At 50.4% G+C, this 25552-nt stretch overlaps 1 protein-coding gene across 3 annotated transcripts; it reads left to right on the forward strand.

Annotated features, from left to right (window-relative positions):
- The first annotated feature begins 1799 nt into the window (after nt 1-1799).
- SLC25A14 (solute carrier family 25 member 14) lies at nt 1800-23978 on the forward strand. Of its 3 annotated transcripts, XM_039488146.1 has the most exons (10): nt 2034-2171; nt 5458-5582; nt 11959-12106; nt 13168-13262; nt 14837-14922; nt 15920-16015; nt 18510-18634; nt 19732-19867; nt 20441-20521; nt 23499-23978. In XM_039488146.1, exons 2-10 carry the CDS (start codon nt 5573-5575, stop codon nt 23538-23540), a joined length of 819 nt encoding a protein of 272 aa, XP_039344080.1. In that variant the 5' UTR covers nt 2034-2171; nt 5458-5572; the 3' UTR covers nt 23541-23978. The 3 variants fall into 3 exon arrangements, with proteins under 3 accessions (XP_039344079.1, XP_039344080.1, XP_039344081.1); XM_039488145.1 differs by lacking the exon at nt 5458-5582 and having other exon boundaries at nt 1800-2171; XM_039488147.1 differs by lacking the exons at nt 2034-2171; nt 5458-5582 and adding an exon at nt 6788-7259.
- The last annotated feature ends 1574 nt before the right edge of the window (nt 23979-25552 follow it).

Consider the following 25552-nt stretch of genomic DNA (forward strand, 5'->3'; position numbering starts at 1 on the left):
CAAATATACTGGTCACTGGATCAGCAGTTTTCTGTTCCCTGAGTGACCAGAACAGAGGGTTGCACTAGAGTAATCAGGAACCTGCTAGAACTAATTAAGACACCTGGAGCCAATTAAGAAACTGTTAGAATCAATTAGGACAGGCTAGCTAATCAGGGCACCTGAGTTTAAAAAGGGCCTCACTTCAGTTTGTGGTCAAGCATTTCACTATAACATTTATCAACACTTTGTTTTTGAGATAATTAAAAAAAACCTAATTTTTTCAATCTTCCCTCATAGGTCATGTTTTCTAGGTCATTAATCATTTTGATTGTTCTTCTCTGGACTCTCTCCAATTTGTCCACATCTTTCCTGAAAGGTGGAACCCAGAACTGAACATGATACTCCTCTTTTGGAGGCCTAATCAAAGCAGAGGAATTACTTCTCATGTCTTGCTTATAACACTCCTGCTAATACATCCCAGAATGTTTGCTTTTTTTGCAACAGCGTTACAGTGTTGACTCATATTTAGCTTGTGATCCACTATGACCCCCAGATCCCTTTCCGCAGTACTCCTTCCTAGGCAGTCATTTCCCATTTTGTATGTGTGCAGCTGATTGTTCCTTCCTAAAGGGAGTACTTTGCATGTGTGCTTCTTGAATTTCATCTTATTTACTTCAGGACCAAAGGAGAATGGTCTAAGCCACATGCAGCCCTCTGAAGTATTCCACACTCATGGGTGCCACACCATCTAGAATGGCAGCAAGTCCTGCTTCTGTTGGCCCTGTGCCCCTTGCAGAATGGGTTCCTACAGTACTCTTGTGCCAATGTACTGCCAGTCAGGGCTGGTTTTAGGCCTATTTGACCAATTCCCCCGAATCGGGCCCCGCACCCAGTGAGAATCCCTTCCCTGGCTAGAGGTGCCTTTTTAATTTTTACTCACCCGGCAGCGCCCCCGGGTCTTCGGTGGCACTTCGACGATGGGTACTTCGCTCGCTCCAGGTCTTTGGTGGCACTTTGGCAGCGGGTCCTTCAGTGCCACCGAAGACCTGGAGTGAGTGAAGGACCTGCCGCCGAAGTGCCACCAAAGACTCAGAGCACCACCCGGTGAGTACAAACCCCACGGTTTTTTTTTGGTTTTTTTAAGTCATTCCTGCTGGGGCCCCATCAAAACTGTTCGAACTGAGCCCCGCACTTTCAAAAGCCGGCCCTGCTGCCAGTCTCACATCACTGCAGTAGCGATCTGTCTCCCAGGGCCATGTTCCCCCCACGACTTGATTCACATTTGGCACCTTTCCTAGGTGGGTTTGGCTTCAGCCAGCCGGGCGCAGAGGTAGGGCCAGACATTAGAGCGGGCCTAGAAAGGCCGGGCCGATCCCTGCTGCCTGGGGCGAAGAGGTTCCCTGGCTGCACCAGCTACTGCGGCAACACAAACCCGACGAGACACCGGTCAGGGGCGGACCTGCCCTGCGCAGGCGGGGAGCGCGCCCTTCCGGGCCGTCGCTGTGCGAGGGGCGGGATTTCTCCCCTTTCCCTCACGCGCAAAGGCGGCTTCACGCGACACTCGCCCTCAGGCTGCGGGGCCAGGACTCCCCGGAGTCGGAGCACCAGGGCAGGCAGCCCGGGGACCACCCGAGCCGTCTGGACGGAGGACGAAGGGGGTCCACCGTCATGCCGAGCGCGTTGCCAGGACAACCGCCCATAACAAACCTGATTGGGTCAAAAAAGTAAAACCCGCCCCAGCACTGGGGGAGCGGGATTAGGGTCAGTGCGTCATGACGCTGGGCGGGGATTGGCGTCCGTGCGTCACCACGCTGGGCCAAGGGACACCGTCCAATCGAAAGAGGCGGCTCCCGCGTGGTCCTGCTGCAACAAGCCCGACGCCGCTGATCTCCGGCCCGCGGTCGCTCACGTCACTGCTCGGCGGCGTCGCTCGCGTGGCTGTGCGTCCAGAAGGCGCGACCGAAGGACACCTTATCCCCGCCCCCAGCTTCTCTCGCGGGAACCCCCCGCCCCGCGCACGCGCCGAGTCTGTTCTCCCTAGCCTGTTACCGGTCTGTTTCAGGCGCGCGCCGTTGTGACGTGAAGTCCCGTGTCCGCCCCGTCCCGGGCCCCGCTCCGCCATGCGATGTCCGCGCTGAACTGGAAACCCTTCGTGTACGGCGGGCTGGCCTCCTTGGTGGCCGAGTTCGGTGAGGCGCGGGGCGCGCCTCTGGGCTGTACCCCGGGGGTTTGCCGGGGGCGGGGAGCTGCGCCCCTCCCGGCGGGCGAGGCGCTGAGCTGGACTCCCGGGGCCGCGCTGCGGGGGAGAGTGTGAGCGGACCAGGGGAGTGGCGTTGGGTCTGTAGGGCTGCACGCTTCGGAGAGGGTGTTTGCAGAGAGACGCTACAAGACCGATCTGAGCCTGGTCTGGCAAACCCGCCTTCCCGCGGCAGACTGCAGGAGCAGGATCTCTGTCGCTAGCCCCAGAGACAGTTGCTGCTTTTACAGATCCAGACTAACAGGGTGTTACCGAAATGTCGGTCCGCCTAGCTGAGAGCCAATGACAGCCAGACAGGGATGAGGAAAGGTTGCTTTATTCTGGAGAAGAAAGGAGAGTTCTGTACCTTGGTACAAAAAACTACTCCATACAAAAACCAAGACTCTTTTATACACACTTACACAGAGGCTTTGGTTGTGTTAGCATTTGATTGGTGGTTAGCAGACCCTGCACTTCTGCAATCTGCTCAGCAAAAACCGGCTTAGGACCAGTTTCAACTGCCTTAAGACCGATAAGGGGAGACAGTTCAAAAGTTCAGGCTACTGTGTCTGTGAGGTGTCCAATTTCCCCTAATGGTTGGCAGCTATTATAAGGCTACTAGTTGTTAGGGGGTCGCTGCTGACTATCACAGTCCCCCCTTCGGGCGTGATAATCCAAATTGTCAGACCCGTTATGCAATTTGCGATTAAGCTGGAGGGAGAGATATTGTGTTTTTTTTACGGACAGTAGAGCACTTAGTAACAGCACTACACAAACATTTTGCACATTGCAACATTGCCCAAACGACACAGAGAAAGAAAAGAAAAAAAAAATCATTTGACAATTTTACGGAAAAGGCCAGTAAACCATGACCCAAGGTCTGGGAGGCGGTTTTTAAAATTAAGGGTATGATTAAGAGATACAGTGTGGAAAACAACAGCTGCATCCTTGATGGCCTGCAAATCCTTTTTAATTAAACCAGAGCGATTAATATAAAAACAGCATTTTTTCCCAATGCGAGCACAGCCCCCCCCCCCCACTTTAGCATTTATGGCATTTAGCACATGCCTATTTTGCAGTGTTACTTCTGCCATGTTATTGATTTTTTTGTTGTAACTTTTGGAAAGCATTTAAGGAGGGATTAGCTGCCTTTTCAAGTTCTGCAGAAATGTTTACCACTGCCCTTTCCAGCTCCGCTACCCCCAGTTCAGGAATAAGTTTACGTATAAAGGAATGAAATTCCGTTTGCCTGATTACTAGGGTTTTTTTTGGCACGTTTAACCCGAGCCCCTTTTAAGGGTGTGAAGAGCTTGTGAGAATAAGTCCCCAGGTTGAAGATTTGGCGTGAGTCCAGTGTGGTGTTTACTTGAACGTTTGGTAATACTTTGGCCACACCACACCGGCCATGCCAACCCGCCGGGAGGGCTTTATAAGCATTATGGCCACAAATAAAATACAGACCGGGGCTCTGAAAATAAAGGGTGAGGGAGCTTCCTGCTTCTCGGTGGCGCCAATTTACGCTAACATTTTGATGTTTGGAGTTGCCAAATACCTGGCCCCGGCACCGCCAATGGGATGCATTTAAATGTCCCATGGCGTGGGTGTTGTTTAAGATACCCCTACAGTATGTAACAGCAAACAAGTGTGATGTAAAACTTATTAGCGCCCCCTGGCATTTAGAAATTTTTACAAGGGATGAGTGAGGTGATAAAATGCCAGAGGAGACATTCATATAATATGCATGAGTTTCATTTATGGGACCCAAGGGAAGGAATGAAGGAAACCACTTCTCTTGATAACGTTCGCCTGTCAATTTTGCAATATAGGCCTTTTGAAACTGGCAGGGGGGTTTCTGGGTGTTTACACCAATTTTTAAGGGGTAAAAGGTTTCATTTTTAACACTAAACCTAAGGGTTTGATTGCAGGCTTTTAAGGGGATGTAACCCAGTTCCTTCCAGGTCCCGTCAACAGCCTTAAAACATAGGGCCAGCTTATACCCAAACCCAAGAATATTGAAGAGAGGGACCCCTTGGACCTTCCAACTATGATGCCAAATCTTAGACGTTTTTCCATACTTATTGGACTGGTATTTTTCTTTTCACCACCACTCAGCTTTCCGCACCACTTGTAGGGAGAGAGTTTTAGAGAGGTTTAAAGGTACAGCCCACAGTTCTATTCCTTCCTTAGAACGAGTTCGGTGACACAACCAACAGTCAGACAAGTGTTCCAACGTGGCCAGTTGCTGAAGAGGTTTAGCCACTGGGTGCGGGTTAGCTTGTACAAGGGGCAGGCTTAGAAATAATAGCCACTGCAGCACTGTCTGAGAACCCATAGTTACAAAGTCTCAGGATTTTGTTCATCGGAACAAAAGCTTTAGTCCCTCGAGAGGTTTAGCTTTCCAGGTATCGTCTGCTTCTGGCTTTTCCGGGTTGCGGTGGGAAGAGCTGGTGGTGTTCCCTCGAAGTCCAATGTTGTTTGCTTTTGGCCCTGGCCTAGGAGCTAGCTTGATTCGGGTGTGGTGGATTGCAGTTTGGGAGGTAAGAAGGACTTGAAAAGGGCCAGCCCACCAGGGTTGGAGAGGCTTGATTTTCCACTCTTTTACATAGACCCAATCCCCTGGCTGGATCCGGTGAGCAGGTACATCAGCGGGTAAGGACTGAAATTGGGCTGCATACCTGTGAAGAGACATGAGAGTATTTTGGAGGGAAACAACGTATCTGGTTAACTTTTTGTCCCCCCAAGTGGCTAAATCAGTCACAGGTCCTGGGTTAGCAAATCTGGTGTATGGCCTGCTGAATAAAAGTTCAAAAGGTGAGAAACCAAGCCGACCCCTAGGGGCAGTTCGAACTGCCAAGAGGGCCAAAGACAGAGCCTGAAGCCATTTTAACCCAGTTTGTGCACATATTTTGGAGAGCTTAAGCTTTAAAGTTTCGTTTATTTTTTCCACTTGCCCAGAAGATGGTGGTCTTCAAGGAGTATGTAGAAGCCAGGTGATATCTAGGGCCTTTGCAATGTATTGAATAACCTGGGCAGTGAAATGAGTCCCTTGATTAGAGTTAATAGACCTAGGAGGACCAAACCTAGGAATAACATGGTTTAATAAGGTTTTTCCCACTTTCAAGGCAGTTGCTTGTTTAGTCGGGAATGCTTCGGTCCAGCCAGTTAGTTATTCCAGTGCAGGGGCTCCTCGGCATTATGGGTTATTTGCTTATAAAGGGTCTTTGCCATTTCTTCAAAAGCTGGAATCCAAGAACGGCAAAATCCTGCAAGGCCTAAAAATCCCCGCATTTCATGTTTAGTCTCTGGCCATGGGATGTTAAGGATTGACTGGATACGGGCACTAGATAGAGCTTGATGTTCCAGGGTGAGTACATGACCAAGGTAGGTTACCTGGTTCTTGGCAAACTGAAGCTTAGAAGGGGACACTTTATGTCCCTTATCTGCCAAGCAATTTAGCAAGTAAATAGTGTTTGTTTTGCATGTTACCTGATCAGGAGAACAAACCAGGACGTTATTCACATGCAAGAGATAAGTGGACCCACCAGGTAGCTTAATATTAGCTAAATCGCATGTCAGGATAGAGGAGAAAATGGTTGGAGATTCAACATATCCTTGTGGTAGCCGAGTTCAGGTTAGCTGTTCTGCCCTCCCGGTCTCTGGATTCGTTCATGTAAATGCAAAGATATCCCAGCTGTCTTGATTTAGGGGAATACTGAAAAAGGCATTGCACAAGTCTATTACTGAATAGCAAGCAGTACCTGCTGGAATGTCAGTCAAGATAGTGTGAGGGTTAGGTACCACGTTGTGTCTAGCCTGAACGACTTTATTTACTGCATGCAAGTTCTGGACAAATCGGTATACCGGTTTTCCCTCTGGATCTGTGTCAGGTTTTCTGACTGGCAGAATGGGGGTGTTGAAAGGAGACTTGGTGCGAACTAGCACTCCCAACCGCAGGAATGTGGTGATAAGGTTCCGGAGGCCTAGCAGAGCTTCTTGGGGGATGGGGTACTGACAAATTCGAGGAATTACAATGCCTGGCTTTAAGGTTATACACACTAGTTCTGTCCGGAGAGTGCCCAAGTCTGTTTTTAAAGTGCCTCATAGGGAGGCTTTTACCTCCTGTCTGAGTTGCTCAGGTAGGATTGGGTTCGCAGGCAGGATCGAGTCCTCTGAAGCCTGGGTCAGAACAGCACACAGCTGGGGAAGTTGGTTTTGAGGTAACCGGAGGACAATCCTGTTATCTGAAAAAAAAAGATCTGAGCATGCAATTTACACAACAAGTCTCTGCCCAAGAGGTTAACTGGGGAATCTGGAGCTAGCAAAAAGGCATGGGAGGCGGAGACACCAGAAATTTCCACAGTAGCCTCCTGCAACACAGAACAGTCAAATGGCTTTCCGCCTATACCCATTACCGGACTACTTTTATTCATGAGGCTTCCCTTCTTCGGCTTGACAGTAACAGTGGAGAGGGCAGCCCCAGAGTCCAGAAGACAAGAATAAACGGTTCCTCCCAAAGTTAGACGGACCTGGGAGTCATTGGAGGAACAAACATAAGTGGTAAAATTATTTGAATAGGTGACAGAAGAATCCCCTGGTTGCTGTTATTCCTTACTGTCGTTAACATCTGTTTTCCCCACAGTCATCTGGTGTTGCGGTGGGTCTGGGCGGCGGGGCTGCCACCCAGTGGGTCAATATGGGCACTCCCTCTTCCAATGACCAAGCTGCTTACAATAGTTACGCATATCTTTGGCATGTCCTGGGGCCCCCCCCCGTCCGTTTTAGGTTGCCTTTTGGGGGGTTCCTTCCACCCTCCCTGTTTTTCATTCCCAGCATTTACAAGAGCCGCCAGCATTCTCACCTGCTTTGTTTCTTGTACCTTCTCTCTTGTGTTATATACACGGGTGGCAACGCTTACCAGTTCCTCCAGGGATTTCCCTTCAGCGCCCTCAAGTCGCTGTAACCACTTTTTGATGTCCAGGGCTGACTGAGAAATAAAGATAAGCCGGACCGTGGACTGTGCATCCGCGGTCTTGGGGTCTAGGTTAGTATAGGTACAAAATGCTTTACAAAGTTTCTCATAAAAATCGGAAGGGTGCTCCTCTTTCCCTTGCACAGTATTATGAACTTTTGACCAATCCAGAGTTCTCTTGCCTGCCTGTTTGATACCTGTTAAAATGCAGTCCCGGAATCTCTTTAAATTCGCCTGGTGGGCCGGATCATTCGGGTTCCATTGGGCCGGCTTAGCAAGGGTTATAAAGTCACGGGAATGGCCGCCGGCATCCGCGGCAGCCCGGGCACCCCGAAGGACCCGCTCCTTCTCCTCTGTGCATAACAAACAATCCAAAAGTTGGCCCACATCGTGCCAATCGGGATTATGAGACTGGAAAATGGTACGGAATCGCCTATGGACGACATCCGGGTCGTCCCTGAAGCAAGGCGTAGTGGTTTGCCAATTCATAAGGTCTGCTGTGGTAAACGGAACATGAACGTGATGATACACGACATTCCCTTCTGTCGTTGGAACTGGGATGATCCGGAGGGGTGCTTGAATTAAATTGCCCATGGGTTTCTTCCCATAAACTGACCCCAATCTAGTGTGGGATGGACTACCCAAGAGGCTAAAAGACACTAACCCACTACTCGTCATCCTGCCAGTAGCCGGTTCGTCTACTCGAGCTGTAGTGTCCTCAATTTTCCTGGGCAGGGGTTTCTGTGGTAGGGCTGCTATCTCTGAACCCACAGCTGCAGAGGAAGGTATTGAGCCCGTCCCACTTGGTAGTGCTGCTGCTACCGGTGGCCGAGGCTGAGGACAGTATATGGGGGGGGATTTTATTCCCAAAAATCGGCCTTTTTAGGGGCAGAACGTTTTGGGTATAGAGGGGCTTGAATCTGTATTTTCTTTAAGTGACAATGAGCTTCATCATCCCACAAGAACCAATAGTCCATTTGTCCTGGTGCCTGGTTTTCCAGCACCAGGCGCAGAAGAGTTAAGTGAGTCGGAATGTCAAAATATCCGAACTCGGGCCAATCGGTACCCAGGGCTGGCCAGTCCTGGGTACAAAGCTGCAATAAGCGCCTCTTTGACATTCCTTTCTGAACACTGGGTAAAGGCCATTTATTTAACATGTAATCCAAAGGGTTATCCTTAGAGGGTTTCCGCTGAGACCCACCCATCCCCTTTTCTGGCACTTAAATAGAGAATTAAACAGAAAGAAGGGGGGAATAATGGTCTAATCCAAAAAATCCAAGCCAGCAATCTCTGTTTACACTGACTGCTACAGGGGACGGAACAGAAGGATCTTAATACGACCTCAGGGCTTCCTCGCACGCTATGGCTTCCACCCTGAGGAATTACGAACAAGTAGCTCAGTTCCGCCCACACACCTAACACCCAAAGATATAAGACAGAAATACAGTAACCAGGTAACCAGAATATAGCCAGAACCTGGGAAGTGTTTCCTTATCCTATTAGGGCTCACCTTATCGAAGCATGAACCCCAGGGGCTGCGGTGAAGTGAGGAAGAGGGGCAAAGCACCCTGGTGGTGCCGCTCCTAGTTCGCCACAGCCGTCCAGAGTCCGATGTCCGAGCTAGGAGGGTCCCATCTGGGTCGCCAGAAACTGTTACCGAAATGTCGGGTCCGCCTAGCTGAGAGCCAATGACAGCCAGACAAGGATAAGGAAAGGTTGCTTTATTCTGCAGAAGAAAGGAGAGTTCTGTACCTTGGTAAAAAAAACTCTACTCCATACAAAAACCAAGAATCTTTTATACACACTCACACACAGGCTTCGGTTGTGTTAGCATTTGATTGGTGGTTAGCAGACCCTGCACTTCTGCAATCTGCTCAGCAAAAACCAGCTTAGGACCAGCTTCAACTGCCTTAAGACCGTAAGGGAAGACAGTTCAAAAGTTCAGGCTACTGTGTCTGTGAGGTGTCCAATTTCCCCTAACGGTTGCTAGCTTTTATAAGGCTACTAGCTGTTAGGGGGTCGCTGCTGACTATCACAACGGCTAACCCCTCTGATACTTAAGATACCACATGCACTCGTGTGGGGAGATGTTTGGCAGCAGAGACCTCTATGTCATAGCAGACAAAGGCAGAACAAGCTCTAGTGGCTGAAAACTAGATAAACTCGGACCAGAAATACGGGGCACATTTTTACAGTAAAGGCAATTAGCCATGGGGCCAACTTTCCAAAGATGAATTCCCTACCACAGTTTTTCAGTCAAGGCTGGATCTTTCTTTTTAGAAAGAGCTGCTCTAGTTTACCCACATGTTGTTAGTTTCAATACAGGAATCATTGGGTGAAATTCTCTAGCCTGTGTTGTGCAAGAAGCCAGTCTGACCATCACAATTGGTTCTGGTCTTGTAATATAAAGTACCTGTCCTTGTCCCAGTGGCACAGAGGAGGTGGGATGGGAGGCAGACTCTCTGGCCTGGTCTACACTAGGCATTTAAACCGGTTTTAGGAGCGTAAAACCGATTTAACGCCACACCCGTCCACACTGAGAGGCCCTTTATATCGGTATAAAGGGCTCTTTAAACCGGTTTCTGTACTCCTCCCTAACGAGAGGAGTAGCGCTAATATCGGTATTACCATATCGGATTAGGGTTAGTGTGGCCGCAGAGCGACGGTATTGGCCTCCGGGCAGTATCCCAGAGTGCACCACTGACCGCTCTGGACAGCAATCTGAACTCGGATGCAGTGGCCAGGTAGAAAGGAAAAGCCCCACGAACTTTTGAATATTTCCTGTTTGCCCAGCGTGGAGCTCCGATCAGCACATGTGGCGATGCAGTTAAAAATCAAAATAAAGAAAGAGCTCCCGCATGGACCATGCGGATGTGATCGCTGTAAGGGTAGGCAAATCTGTTCTATCAGCGCTCCGTTACAGAAGACGAAATTCAAAATCATTTTTAAAAAATCTCCAGACAGACGCCATAGCAGGGGCTCAGCGCACTGCTGCGTGACAAGCGTAACGGAAAGCCAAAGAATCAAATGGTCGCTCATGGACTGGAGGACTCAAGCTATCCCACGGTTCCTGCAGTCTCCGAAAAGTATTTGCATTCTTGGCTGAGCTCCAAATGCTTCTAGGGTCAAACACAGTGTCTGCGGTGGGTCAGGGCATAGCTCGGCAATTTACGCACCCCCGCCACCCCCAGAAGTGAAAGGGAAAAAAATCCTCTCTTGACTCTTTTACATGTCACCCTATCTTTACTGAATGCTGCAGATAGATGCGATGCTGCAGCACTCAACACCAACATCCTTGCTCCCCCCCCCCCCCGCCATGGGTGGCTGATGGTGCAATATGACTGGTACCCGTCTTCATCATCAGCCTATTGGCACATGGGGCAGTGCAAAAGGACTGGTAACCATGCCGACTAGCATCAGTTAGGTCAATCAAGGGCACCTGGCCCTAATTTTTCCTGGCAGATGGTGCAGTATGGCTGATAACCATCGTCATCATAGCAACAGGGGGCTGAGCTCCATCAGCCCCCACCCTTCATGTGTAAAGAAAAGATTCAGTTGCCCCTGGACTAGCAGCGCGATGCTGGGCTCCTCTCCTCCACAGTTCTTAATGTCTTGTCTGGACTATCATAGCAACTGGAGGCTGCCTTCCACTCATTTCTCACTAACAAGTCACTGTGTCTTATTCCTGCATTCTTTATTACTTCATCACACAAGTGGGGGGAGAATGCTACGGTAGCCCAGGAAGGCTGGGGGAAGAATGGAATCAACAGGTAGGGTTGTTGCAGGAGCACCCCCTCTGAATAGCATACAGCTCATAATTTCTGCTGGATCTGACACAGAGCAGCTGTGCTCTCTGGTTCTATGATACAGTAGTTCTCTAGTATACTTGCCCAAATTCTAGACAGGACTGATTCTATTTTTAGATGCCAAAAAGGAGGGATTGACTCAGGGAGTCATTCCCAATTTTGGCTTTTGCGCCCCTGGCTAAGAGCAGCCAGGGGCACTTATGACAGCAACAGATGGTGCAGTGCAAAAGGACTGGTAGCCATGATCATCTTTTTACCAATTTATGGATTGGTAGATGGTGCAGTATGGCTGGTAACCATCTCTGCTATCATGCAAAAGCAAAAGCATGCTGCTGTGTAGCGCTGCTGAATCGCCTCTGTCAGCGGCATCTAGTACACATACGGTGACAGTCACAAAAGGCAAAACAGGCTCCATGATTGCCATGCTATGGCATCTGCCAGGGCAATCCAGGGAAAAAAGACGCGAAATGCTTGTCTGCCGTTGCCTTCCCAGAGGAAGGAGTGACTGATGACATTTACCCAGAACCACCCGCGACAATGATTTTTGCCCCATCAGTCACTGGGATCTCAACCCGGAAATTCCAAGGGGCGGGGGAGGCTGCAGGAACTATGGGATAGCTACGGAATAGCTACCCACAGTGCAACGCTCCAGAAGTTGATGCTAGCCTTGGACCGTGGACGCACACCACCGATTTAATGTGTTTAGTGTGGCCGCGCGCACTCGATTTTATACAATCTGTTTTACAAAACCGGTTTATGCAAATTCGGAATAGTCCCGTAGTGTAGACGTACCCTCTGTGTGACTTTACTCTGTGCAGCCTGAGCTCTTTAATGCAAGAGACTTGTTTGAGGGGCTGGCCCTCCGGGCGCCAGAGACCTGACGGGTGCTAGTCTGTTTCCTGGGGTGCTGTTCCCCCTCACCTTGCAGGGACTGCAGCCTGACTGGAGCCTTTCTCCATTTGTAGGGACCTTTCCTGTGGACCTCACCAAAACGCGCCTCCAAGTGCAAGGTCAAAGCATTGATGCTCGCTTCCGAGAGATCAAGTACCGGGGCATGTTCCATGCCTTGTTCCGCATCTATAAGGAGGAGGGGATTCTGGCTCTCTATTCTGGGTAAGGTCTGATGCCTCTTTTTCCCAGCAAAAGGCTCTCTGCTTGATATCCTATGTGTGCAGAGTCTCCTACCCCACGCACCTTGCCCTGCTGGATCCTTTGGGGAGAGGACTACAGTCTGACCTGTGGCCATGTGCTCTCCCTTTTCCCACACTGAGCCACTGCCACATCTTTTTTACTGAATGTTGGTTAAAAAGCCTGGGAACGCAGCCTGTCACTGCAAGTCTAGGTGGAACTCGTTCTAGTCCTTGGACTCTCCAGCGGCTAGTCTGTTTGGTCAGTGTCCCAAGATGATGTATGGGTCTCAAATATCCAAATAAAGACCCAGGAAGTCCCAGAGAAGAGGGGGAGGGAGGCAGGCCAGCCTCTTTGCTCTTTCTTCAAAAGCCTGCTAGGCTGCTATAGTCTAAACGTATTTGGGTCTGGTTCTTTTGGAGGTGTGTTGCCAGTCCATCCCCATGCCATGCCAAGTATGTGCAAAGTCATACTTCTCAAACAGCACTTTGCCTCTCTCACTGGTGTTAGGCGTGGGTGTGATAGCTGGCCACCTCTTGGGAGCTGCTGTCCGTATAACAGTGACATAAAGGTGGGGAAGTAGGGGGTAATGCTGTCTCCTTGCCGAGTGTCTTGTAAAAGCCCCTTAGAAGCAGTTTTGTGTCAGGCACTAGAATGCGGACAAGCAAGTCCCTTCTCCTTTTCTTCATATTCAGACAGGTTGAGTTTGGCACTCAATAAGCTTTGAACTAATAATTCTCCCATGAGCCACTTGCAGTGCAGGCAGGGTCTGTATGAGCCCATCCTGCTGAAGGGCTTATCCCTTACCATGCAGCATCCTCTGCTATTCTGGTCTTGGCCTGTTCTCAAAATCCGTGGAGGTATTGTGATGCTGAGGTGCCTTGTCAGTGCACGGGAGCCCACAACAGGTGTGCATATTACATGAGCTGTACATACTGGATCCTGTATCTGAGGGGGAGTGAGCTATGCTGGAGCCTGCAGGGGCACAGTGGTGCTGGCAGGCTGTGCAGCATGTAACCAGATCTTGTGTTTATTTGCCCTTGCAGGATTGCTCCTGCGTTGCTGAGACAGGCATCTTATGGCACCATAAAGATTGGCATTTACCAGAGCCTGAAGCGGCTGTTTGTAGATCGCTTAGAAGGTCAGTGTCAGTGAAGTCTCATATTGGGATGCCTGTGGAACTGTCACAAAGAGCACAATGTGAAATCTTCAGGCCGGCCAGCCCCCGGCCATTCCATATCTTGGTTCTTTCCCTTCTCTACCCGGCCCAGCTACTGAATCCCAAAGAAGCTGAGGTGTGTTCCATTTCCTGCTGTCCCAACACTGGGGATAATTTGATTTTTTTTTTTTTAAATGTAATGAAAGCTGATAGAGGTCTCAATGTGCTGGTTGCTACTCAGACTCGTGTGAGAGGCAGGCCCTGTCCCCAAGTGCTCCCCATCTAAACAGAAAAAAGGGTGGGGAAAGGAAGAATTATCCCCATTTTGCAGTTGCAGAATTGAGGCCTGGATCACACCTCGCCTTCCTCAAAGTATCTGATTCTTATTTATCATTGCAGTTTCCCAGCTGCCTTCAGGACAAAGCCGACTGCCCCCGCACAGCAGCAGTTTAAGGCTTGGTTAACTAACCTTTCCTATCTCCCTGCCAGAGGCTTTGAGCCCCAGTGCCATTGCTCAGAGATTATCATCCCCTTAGCTCTGTGTCTTCTCCCTTCTTCCAGAGCTGGGCATGTGTTAACAGTCCTGAGATGTGCTTTCCTGGCTGCTCTGGGGCAGGCCACGGGATCTCCACTCTCCCCACCTATACACTGAAGCAGTAAAAATCTAATGCTGTTTCTCTCAAGGAGCTCTGAGCGTTTGACAAACCCTGATGGATTTGACTCGCAGTCCCCACCTCAAGAGGTGGGCCCCTGAGTTACTGATGAGGAAGGACTTGCCCACAGCCATGCAGCAAGCCTGGGATAGAATGCAGTCCCAGATGCTGCCCTAACTAACAAATGATGGTCCTTCCCTGCATCTGACTCCATGGAATGTGAATTGGGTCACAAGTTGTCTGTTTCCATTTGCTGCTGCAGCACTTCCAGCTTGGTTACTGAGTCCTAAATGTTTGTTTCCCTGCAGGGCTGGGGCTGCCAGTGGCCTGGTCTCCTCTGGAGAGTGCTGCGGTCAGTACCATTGCCCTTTTCCAGCATAACCACTGCTCTAACTCTGGGCCTGGAGGCTTTTCCTTCTGAACTAATTGCTCCTAACCCACTCTGTGTGGGCTGTCCAGTCTCTGCCCTGTGTGTGTTTCGGATGCAGCCGCTAAGGATTCCAGCTCAAAGCTCTACAGCACTGGATGACCCAAAAATCATTTGCAAATCCAGTGCCTTTGGGGAGGTTGAAATTACAGATAATTGTGTCTAGAAATGAGGTGCTTGGCAATCTACTTCTGTCCTGATCTGCCAGGCTCTGAGTTCAGAGACTGCCTTCTCCTCTGCGGAATACTGCTGAAGCCCCAACATCCCTGCCACTGCCTTCGGGCCCTGGCAGCTAGGGGACAGGTTTGTCAACAGCTTACAGTTAATTGGTTGGTCTCTGCACCCCACAGCTTTGCTCTCTGCACTGGCAGCTGGACTTTTCCATCCTTTCCTTCCCAAAGCTTTTCAGTTTCTCTGGTAGGTCCCTGCATCACTATCTCTGGGCTCTGACCTTCTTTCCCCCTGCCTGATTGCAGATGAGACGCTGCTAATCAACATGATCTGTGGGGTGGTTTCAGGGGTGATCTCGTCCACGCTGGCCAACCCGACAGATGTGCTGAAGGTAAGAGGTGGCTGTTTTGTGGGACCATCCCTGCTGGGCCAGGTCCTGATATGATTAAACTGATTCTTTCCTTTAAAGCAGCATGTCTTCCAGCTGGAGCAGACTGCCCTCCAAGCCATTGGCCAGGCTTTGGCTTGGGGATAGAAAGAAAGCACTGTGCAGGAAGGAGATGGAAAATGCAGCTGCTGAGTTCTGTAGTGAAAGATGCTCTGGAGCCGAGCACTGGGTGAACTGCGCAAAGGGCTAATAATATAATATATATGGAGATATACCTGTCTCATAGAACTGGAAGGGACCCTGGAAAGTCATCGAGTTCAGCCCCCTGCCTTCACTAGCAGGACTAAGTACTGATTTTTGCCCTAGATATCTAAGTGGCCCTCTCAAGGATTGAACTCACAACCCTGGGTTTAGCAGGCCAATGTTCAAATCACTGAGCTATCTTTCCCCACAAGAAGGCTAAGAGTGCTGGCCAGTAGCCAGGCATGTCACAAGCCTTCTTCCCTCTTCCCCATGGCCACTACACGCAGCTCTGGTGAGGCACCTCCATTCTGATCTGTAGCCCCCCATTACTCCAGTCCTGCAGAGTGACTGCAGAGCCCAGGCTGGCCTGTTCTTTGTCCTGGTGCTAGGTCCAGGGGGCCTCATCTGGGGGAATCTCTCTTGGTTGAATTCACATGGAGCTCAGCCTCTGTTTAAAAAAAGAAATGGCCTCCCTGGCTTTGTTCTTTGTCTGACTTCTGAGCACTGAGGTCTGTTAGCTAGTCCTGTAAGGTCCTGCGCTCTCCAGTCCATTGTCATTTTCATGGTGCTGCGACCTGCTAGCCACTCCTCCAAATTCACTTTCCTGGCCCCTGAATAACTCTTCCACTTGGCAGTTGGATGTTGCTCTACTATACTTGGCTATTTTTCCCTTCCTAGATGGGAGCTGAATCTGTATGTTGACATAACTCTGCTTGGCAGCCACTGCTACGTGATAGAATCTGTCCCTTCATTTCAGATTCGAATGCAGGCTCAAGGCAGTTTATTCCAGGGGGGCATGATTGGCAGCTTCATCGATATCTACCAGCAGGAAGGCACGCGGGGGCTCTGGAGGGTAAGCACCCACTGCTGAGAGTCCTTTCTACTCAAGCAGCAGAAGAGTAAGCTGCTTCCTCAGCTGCCATTTGCTGACTAAAGCCAGGTGGTGAGTTCACCTTCTGATCCCGGTGTGCTGCTATCCCTTGGCGTAAGTGAAGCATCTGGAGAGTGAACGGGACAAGGACAGGAGCATCCTTGCTGTTTTGTCTGCTGTCCATGGGGAAACTGTGGCTAGGGTCACTCTGTGTATGTGCTGGATTGGGACACAAGCAGGATGTGAATGGGGCAGGTCCTCTCATGCACAGAGTGCAGTCTTTTCCAAAACCTGCCCCTTTCCCAGAATGTACAACTGCAGAATAGTTAACATGTGGAGCAGGATCAGGCAGTTTGCTTCTCTCTGCAGGACTCCTTGTTCTTTCCCCTAGCTCACCTCTTGGAGAGTGACTCAGCCTGGGTATCTCTGAGTGGATTTTGAGCACACCCTTGCGAGGTTAGTGGGGAAGAGTCTGCAGAGCTCAGCAGAATAGCTTGTAGCCTCCTCATAGAATCCTGAGGCTGAGCATGCCGTCAGGAGGAGGAATTCTCAATGTTAGCGAGTGTTTCCCTTGAATGTCCTCACCAGAACACTTCAATATAAAGACACAAATTGTTTTAAGGCAAGAAAATCCACAATTAATGTTCTACACCAACTTCAGCTCTGTCTCGTGTCCAGCCTGAGACCCCATATCCCTTGTTGCCTGGAATCTGCCCTGTGTGTATGAATGACAGCAGGATGGCAGCTTCCTGGGGACTGCTGGAAGGGCAGATTGTGAAGAAAGGATCTTGAGCTTAAAGGTGTTAAGATTCTTTAGAGCCCACTTGTTACTGTTAGTGCGTTGAGGAATTAGCTGCACTGCTTGGGGTTTGTGATAAGATACTTGGGCCTGCTTTTACTATAGTGACCTCGCCATAGAAATCCTTCCATGAACTTCAACCAGCAAACCCAAACTGGAGAGAGCTCCAGTACTGGGATTCCCAAGTCAGATGGCTTTCCCAAATGGAGCGTTCCCCTTTATCTCTTCCTTGCATTCAGTACAATCCTTCAGAGGGAAGATACATCCCTAAGTCTCTCACTTACACCAGAGCCTCCTCGGCTGGAAGGGAGGGACAGGGTAAGGAGTATCTCCACTGCTGGTTTTGGCTCAGTAGTTACTGTTAAGATTATTCCTGCTCTCTAGACAAACGCACACAAGAGGAAAGAGAGGATAGAAAAGAAAGGAAAACATCTGTCTCACGGACACGTGCTGCAGGCAGGATACAGTACACAGTCAGGTCAGTCACAAGTGGGTGCGTGCTAGCCCTGGCCCCAGCTCACTCTCCTGGTCTAAGAGCTGGCAAGCCCTGGCCACCTCCTGCCATCTCTCCTTTGTGCTGAGGTGAGCCTGCTTGTGCTGCCTCAGCCTGTCATACTGGAGCTGGCCAAGTTTGGAAATAGTTACACAGAAGCCAAAGAAGATAGGGAAGAGGATAGACATGAAACAGCTCGTGAGGGATGGGCAGTGGGATTCTTAAATCAACCTCCCTCAGGTCATTGCAGTTTGGTGTGGTCTGAGAGCTGCATCTCCTCATTGACCTGTTTGCCAGCTGGATGTATGGAAGAATTCCCCCAGCATCCGCAGGCCAAAGAGTTTTCCTTTGAGTGAGATAGTGGCCTCCAGGACATTGATGCCCTTACACTTCTCTGCAGTGCCCAGAAGGGGCAGCCATCACTGTCCCATCTACTTTGCCAGTCCATTGCCCATGGTTTTTCTCTGACCCAGGAATTTCTCATCCATTGTTGTGAAAATGGGTCACCTGTTTGGAGTCCTTGAGGGTTGCTTTGCAGTCAGTTCAGGTGGCTCTTTCCAACTTGCTCCTGTTTCCTTCAGCTGTTTTATAACCTGTTCTCAGGCCAGAGTGACCTTCTGCCAGCTCAGCCCAGCTTTTGCAAGTTTAATGAAACATGAAGGACTCCCAGATCATAGGCCTTGGTGCAACAGAAACTGGGGTCCTAGCACCTCCCTGCCATGCTATGGCCCCTGCATAGCTGCATCTTGTTTCTGGTTAATCTCTGCTGGCATCTAGTTTTGTTAGGTGCTGCCCAGTGGGAGAAGTTGAGTGATTTGAGAGCTTCAGCTGGGGTCTCTGGGGGCAGGTGAGGAGCCTGATCCAGCCAGGCTACAGGCCAGGGGGCAGAGTGGCAGGACACACAATTCATGTCGCTAGTAAAGTGATGCCAGGCTGGAGGGAGCATAACTCTTTAAAACCAGGAAAGGGAGTCATGCCCAAAGGGAGGAGGGCTCTGGGAGTAAAACCAAGATAAAGCAGGATTCCCTTATCCAAGGGTAAGTGCAGCTGGTGAACTAGGGGAGGCAGCCAGAAGGCCTGGTCAGTGGGCTGCAGGGCTGACTGCCATGGGAGGGCTTTGCAGAGTGTCTAGGAGGGAAGGGGGCCCTGCCTCCAGTGGTAAATTGAGTGCTTGTGTTTGGTAGGGTGTAGTCCCCACGGCGCAGAGAGCTGCCATTGTGGTTGGAGTGGAGCTGCCAGTGTATGACATCACCAAGAAGCACCTGATCCTCTCAGGGTTCATGGGGGATACGATCCTTGCCCACTTCATGTGAGTACCTGCAATCCCCTCTGCTCTCTTTGGATCCAGTGAGGTTAGGCGTTGCCAGTCAGACCTGCTGGAGAAGGGCAGGATGTAATTGTGCAGTGCAGCCTGTGGTGTTAACTCTTGACCAGTTCCTGGTTATGCTGAATACAATGCCAGCAGCTTGGCTAGATCCTACTCAAGGGGCAAGGCCTGCAGCGGCATCCACTTCTTGGGGGGGGGGGGGGGGTCTACAGAGAGCAGTTCAGCTGCCTGGCACGTGGGCAGTAGGGGGTGCAGGTCTCCTAGCTAGAATCCCAGTGGGACTTACAGGAGGAGAGGTGAATGGGGTTGGGGGACAGGAATTCTGCAGAGCATGTGAAATAAGCTGCTGCATTCCTAGCTACTTTATTCCCCATTCCTCCTCTGCCCTGGCTTCTGATTCTAGGCTGTTGCTGCAGAGTGGTTCAGTGGGATGATTCTTTTGTCAGGGTTTCTTAGCTGGGGGTGGTATGGGGCACCCACTGAGTTTGCACCACATGGCTGGAGGGAGGAAGTCACCAGGGTACAGTGAGAGCAAGGACAAGGGAGGGGAGTAGCAACATGGTTGCTTTTGCCTTGCTCTATCCCGCTGCCATTCTCAGTGTGGGTCTTCTGCTCTTGCAGCACTCACTCTGCAGAAACATCCCCAACACCAACTCTGCACCCTCGTTCTTGAATTCAGCCCCCGCAGGTTTCCCAAACCCACCTGCCATGACTGCAGTGCCACAGTCCTTGGCAGATCTCCATGGGTCATGGCAAGAAACTGCAGCTTTTCCCTGAGTCCAGGTTTAGGAGAGGCTTGAAACATCCCCAAACCCCATGGGGCATTACAACCTCTGGAGCTTGGATTTAGGAGGTGGTTGCTATGATAAATGTGCTTCTCCTGCCGTAGTGATGGTGTGTGCATCTTGCCTGCACCATGGGTTTCTGGATGGCAACAGACAGCATGAGAGCAGATTGAGCAAAAAAAAATTAGTTGCACTATGTTCTTGTGGAGAGTGCTCTCTATGTGCCCTCAGGTCTGTCTGAGGCATGTCACTGGCCTGGGCCCAGAGCAGCCTCTAATGCTCTGATGCATTTAGTTCCAGTTTTACATGTGGGCTGGCCGGAGCCATTGCCTCCAACCCAGTGGACGTGGTGCGAACGCGGATGATGAACCAGAGGGCAATAGTGGGGAGTGTGGAGCTCTATAAAGGCACACTGGATGGTCTACTAAAGGTAAGAAGCCAGATAGTGTTGGGCAAGTGGGGTCACAGCCAGTTGAGCCTGAACAGGTTCTGATGTCACATGTGACTCTGATCTCTGCAGCAAAAGGCACCAAGCACGGAGCATCCTTCTCAGGGAGTGTCTTGCAGTGCAACAAACATGGACTTGAGGAGCTGCCCCCTGGGCCTGCTCCTGTGAAATGGGACTCTGGGAGTAGCGGGAGAGACAGTCAGAGCAGGGACTGCCCATGATCTTATTAATAGATTCCAAGGCCAGAAGGGACCATTTGTCCTTTAGTCTGACCCCCTGTATAGAGGGCAGAGAACTGCCCTGAACTAATTCTTAGAGCAGCACTTTGAGAAGAACATCTTGCCTTGCACCAGCCCAGTTAAACTGGAGTTGTTCTGTATTGGAGGATGCTACATTGTATGCGGGGAGGGGAGACCACATCTGTCTCTTCAGGAATGGGCAAGAGCAACTAAGACACTACTGGAGTCATTGTAGCAGAAAGCACCCTGTTTCATTGTGCACTTGATCAGGAGCTTGGGGAGCATCTCATGGTCACTTTGTCTCTCTCTTCTCCAGACATGGAAGAGTGAGGGCTTCTTTGCACTCTATAAAGGGTTCTGGCCCAACTGGCTCCGGCTTGGCCCTTGGAATATCATTGTATCCTTTAAAGAGTGACTGGGTGACAGTGTGGGTGCAGCTATCTGGAGAAAGGCGAGGACATAAAGAACTACGCAAGGCAGAAATGGTTCTCGCTCTAGACAGGTACCATTGTCCCCATTAACCAAATCAAGTCATGGCTCTGTCTTCCCTGCAGTGGCCCACTCAGATGTACTCCCTGCCCTTCATGGACAGTGATCGTGCAGGATACAGTGCAGCTGCAACCTACTGTATGGCCAAGAAACCAGCAGGGGGCACATTGTAGCTTGTAATGTAGTCTGCTGAGTGGCTACTCCTTTGTCCCGGTTGTGTCACAAGAGCAGGGAGTTCTGCTATGGCTTCATAATTGTAAGGAACCCTTCATTAGAGTGAGCACCCTGAACTGCTTTGTTTGAGGGTCCCCATATCTGTTCTGACCCCTTTGGGGCTGGCAATCTCTGGGCAGGCCCCTGCTTTTGGGATGAAGTCTGGGGAAAGCCTTGGGATGCATGGGACAGGTGATCGGAACAGGCACTGTTTGCAGATAAATGTTTGCAGTTATCCTGTACCTCAAGCCCTGTACAGCCTTGTACTGGACCCTTTTTTCTTTTCTGAAAAATGTGTCCTCCCAGTGTGGGAAGCACATGTGCTGGAGAGGCAGAGGCGGCCAGCTGAGCCCTCTATCCTGTCCCAGCTGTTTGGGAGGGTTAGAGACTTCCCTCTGCTGGGCTTCCCTGGGGTTCGACAACTCCCCTTCCCCATGTGCAGGCTGTTTCTAGTCCTAGTACCCCCTCAAGGAAGGCTTCTGGCGGTATTTTCCTCTTGGAAGTGGCAGTGTGGCCATGCCATGTGTTGGCATTTAGCTGTATTGCGGTAACCCCTAACACTACTGTAGGAGAAATTCCACCAGACTTTGCCTTGCAGATTTTCTGTCCTTCTGTGAGCATGTGGCAGGGAATGGGGCCAACAGGACTAACCTGTTCCAGGAAGTGTACTCTAGAGAACTCCTACCTGCTGGGTGCAGCCCTACACCATTCAGACATAGCTGCCAAAATAACAGTCAGCCACAGCAGTTTGCTTACCAATCATGTGACCAGTAGAGCTGAAAATCTCCATGCACTTTCCTACCATACAAACCTGTCCTCAGCTGCTTCCGCCGCTGCCTCACTGGTGGGCTTTGCAGCATGCCTTGGAACCTCAGCACATTAGGCCTATTGGGGCCTTGTCAGAGAGTGATCGCAAGAAAAGAGGCCCTAACAGAGAGCACTCACCCAGCCCAAGAGTCTCTGTTGGTGGCAGCATGGAATGGGCAGAGGGGTGTCTCAAGTAGGCAGCTCCCAAGCAGTTCAGGGCCTTATAGGCCAAAACACATGTTAAACTCAATAGGCAGCCAGTGCAGATCATGGAGGGTGGTATCGTGAGCTGCCACTAGTGGCACTGCTTAGCACATGGGCCTGCATTGTGCACCAGCAGTTTCCAGGTAGATGAAGGTGCAGCCCCATGGTAAATTGAACTGCAGCAATTCAAGCTTAAGGAGACAATGGCCTAGATCACAATAGCAAGGTCCGTATTTGAGAGAAATTCCATCTCCTGGCCAGCTGTAGGTGGGTAAAAGCTACCCCAGTCACTGCTGCATTGGGACCCTCCAGCAGCAGATGAGCATCCACCATAGCCCCCATTCCATAGACAAGTAACAAATCTTCAGCAATCATCCTCGATCACAGGGGAGATACTGGCCTTGCCATAACTGTGGATTGCTTCCTCCCAGCAACACCTGTCTGGATTGAGCTTCAGCCAGCTAGCTTTCATCCATACCCCAGTCTCCTCCAGATGTTGGCCCGGTATTCAAGCAGCAGTGACAGATGAAGGTGGGCGTAATCAGCATGCTAAAAGCACTGCAGTTTATGGCTCCTTGTTAACACACCCATTGTGGCTATTAGGAATGTCTGCACAGCCCAGCCCACCCCACCCCCTGGCTTCAGAGCCCAAGCTCCAGCCCAAGCCACAACTTCCAAGCGCTGTCTGTGCAGCTCCTTTTAGAGCTAGCATGAGCCCCACAAGCGCATGTGTGTCCATCCATGCTGGGAGGATCACTGCCATGGGCTGTGTAGATGCAGCCTTAGACACCTGGCTGGAAACCTGTGGAACTCCTTCACCACCCTCCAAACGGTTAGTGTTAGAACTCAGAGGAGGAGGAATGGGGCATCCCAGCTTGGTTGCCTCTGCAGGATTTAATACCAGTAGCACTGTTTCTTGCTGTACTTGTGCAGTGGGAAGGGGTAGTGGTGCCATTGGCAGAGAGGCACCACTGGGCCTGTGAATCTGCCCCACGAAACAGCATCTAGCCAAGCCCTGTGCCCTGGCTGGCTAGGGGTAAAGGGTGATGTGTGGCAGCTCTTTGCAGTTAAGTAGCCCAATGAGAAGGTTACCTGCAGGCTTCTCACATCCTGCTTTAATTGCCCAAGCACCTATAGCTTCATACAGAATGTGGTTTCGTGTAGGTTGAGGAAACACTTGTTGTGTCTGTGAAGGAATGTGTGACCACTCTGCAGTGGGGCTCCTTTCCACAAGGGGAGTGTGTGCCCGTAGAGTTCTGTAAAGGGACTGTGTGGGAGGTGGGCACCCTAACAGACATTACAGATTAACCCTAGAAACACCAGTGCAGGGCTTCCAGTGACCCAAACGCTTCAGTGGCTTCTACTGGGGCTCACAGGCTTTCAGAATGCCCCAGGAAGCCCTGGTTCCAGGGAGTTGTCTGCAGCTCCCACCTATGGGATATCTCGGAGACAGCTGGCCCTGTGTGGAGTGCGGGGGAGCTCCTTGGAGTGACTGACACTGGAGCTCAGTGATGATTTCCATGCTGGTTGTGAGGGTGGAGCTGCTCTGGCTTCCCTGCTGCATGTAGACTTTGGTCAGCAGCAACTGGAGTCATCAGGAGCTTGTGTGGGGTCGGGGGCTGCATGAGCATGTTGGCCCTGTTCCTTGACATGCCCCCCAGTTTTTTATCACATATGAGCAGTTGAAGCGACTCCCGTTCTAGGGCTGCCTCCAATCCACGAGCACAGCCTCCAAGACGTGCAGTTGGGAATGAGCAGCCTGAAGTTGCCACCCCTTTTTTTCCCACTCATTTCATCTCCCTGTGTCTTGATGTCTTGGCATGCATGGATTGGGACCCGCAGTCCACTGAACATCTGGTCCTTGGAGCACGTCCTGCCTGCAGTGGAGAGGAGGCCAGAGGAAGAGGTTGTGTGTTGTAGGGGAAGTATTAACTGTACCAGTGTCTGGGCCTGAAGCGGTGTCTTCTGTGAAGACTAGTGTGGTGCTGTGGCCTTGCAGTACAGGTGTGGTATGTGCTGGTTTGGCAGGTGCGCATTGCTGTGCCCTGCCTGACGGGCGGGACAGAAGATGGAGCTGGAATGGGGGTGGCCATGTTTTCCTGCAGACCTGTAACCTCATTAAACTATTTATTGATAGGGCTGTCTGAGTTTGTTGCTTTTGTGTGGGTGTGAGTCCCACAGCAGATGGCCTGTCTCTGCCCTTGGAGAGGAAAAGGAGCAACCATTTAGCGCAGCTACAATATCGGATTTTCTTAGAATATACGCTGCACTTTTTATAGCACCTTCCAGTGATGGGCTCCAGCCCCCCTTTAACTTGGGAAACAGGCCCCAAATGCCTGGAGTTTTGCCCAGACACATACAGTATGAGTCCAGGAATGACAGACATGGAACCTGAGACTCCTGACTCCCTGTCTGCTCCTTTACCTACTAAATAAGCTCCTTTACCCCCCAAACTCTGGGGTGCACCCCCCTAACGGCATGGAGGAATGTATGGGGCAGGGAGGGAGTGCCACCCAGCCTTGCTCTGCCTCCCCAAACCAGCTCTTACTCATAGACTTTAAGGTCAGAAGGGACCATTATGATCATCTAGTCTGACCTCCTGCACAATGCAGGCCACAGAATCTCACCCCTTCTGACCTTAAAGTCTATGAGCAAGAGCTGGTTTGGGGAGGCAGAGCAAGGCTGGGTGGCACTCCCTCCCTGCCCCATACACGGCGACATGACATGGCGATCAGTTAAACCCTGAGCATGTGGGCAAGACTCACCAGCCAGCACCCAGGAAAGAATTCTCTGTAGTAACTCAGATCCCACCCCATCCAACATCCCATCACAGACCACTGGGCATACTTACCTGCTGATAATCAAAGATCAGTTGCCAAATTAATTGCCAAAATTAGGCTATCCCATCATACCATCCCCTCCATAAACTTACCAAGCTTAGTCTTAAAGCCAGATATGTCTTTTGCCCCCACTACTCCCCTTGGAAGGCTGTTCCAGAATTTCACTCCTCTAGTGGTTAGAAACCTTCGTCTAATTTCAAGTCTAAACTTCCTAGTGTCCAGTTTATATCCATTTCTTCTTGTGTCCACATTGGTACTAAGCTTAAATAATTTCTCTCCCTCCCTAATATTTATCCCTCTGATATATTTATAAAGAGCAATCATATGCCCCCTCAACCTTCTTTTGGTTAGGCTAAACAAGCCAAGCTCTTTCAGTCTCCTTTCATAAGACAGATTTTCCATTCCTCGGATCATCCTAATAGCCCTTCTCTGTACCTGTTCCAGTTTGAATTCATCCTTCTTAAACATGGGAGACCAGAACTGCACACAGTATTCCAGATGAGGTCTCACCAGTGCCTTGTATAACGGTACTAACACCTCTTTATCTTTGCTGGAAATACCTCGCCTGATGCATCCTAAAACCACATTAGCTTTTTTAACAGCCATATCACATTGGCAGCTCATAGTCATCCTGTGATCAACCAATACTCCGAGGTCCTTCTCCTCCTCTGTTACTTCCAACTGATGTGTCCCCAATTTATAACTAAAATTCTTGTTATTACTCCCTAAATGCATGACCTTGCACTTTTCACTATTAAATTTCGTCCTATTACTATTACTCCAGTTTACAAGGTCATCCAGATCTTCCTGTAGGATATCCCGGTCCTTCTCTGTGTTAGCAATACCTCCCAGCTTTGTGTCATCCACAAACTCCA

The sequence above is a fragment of the Mauremys reevesii genome, linkage group 9, assembly GCF_016161935.1.
Source record: "Mauremys reevesii isolate NIE-2019 linkage group 9, ASM1616193v1, whole genome shotgun sequence".
Classification (NCBI taxonomy): Eukaryota; Metazoa; Chordata; order Testudines; family Geoemydidae; genus Mauremys; species Mauremys reevesii.

What these genes read in the sequence shown, in the direction of transcription:
- SLC25A14 (XM_039488145.1), top strand. Translation starts at nt 2,108, where the DNA reads ATGTCCGCGCTGAACTGGAAACCCTTCGTGTACGGCGGGCTGGCCTCC. An exon ending in ACCCGACAGATGTGCTGAAG is followed by an intron (nt 14,923 to 15,919) that starts GTAAGAGGTGGC and finishes CCTTCATTTCAG; the next exon opens with ATTCGAATGCAGGCTCAAGG. An exon ending in ACGATCCTTGCCCACTTCAT is followed by an intron (nt 18,635 to 19,731) that starts GTGAGTACCTGC and finishes TGATGCATTTAG; the next exon opens with TTCCAGTTTTACATGTGGGC.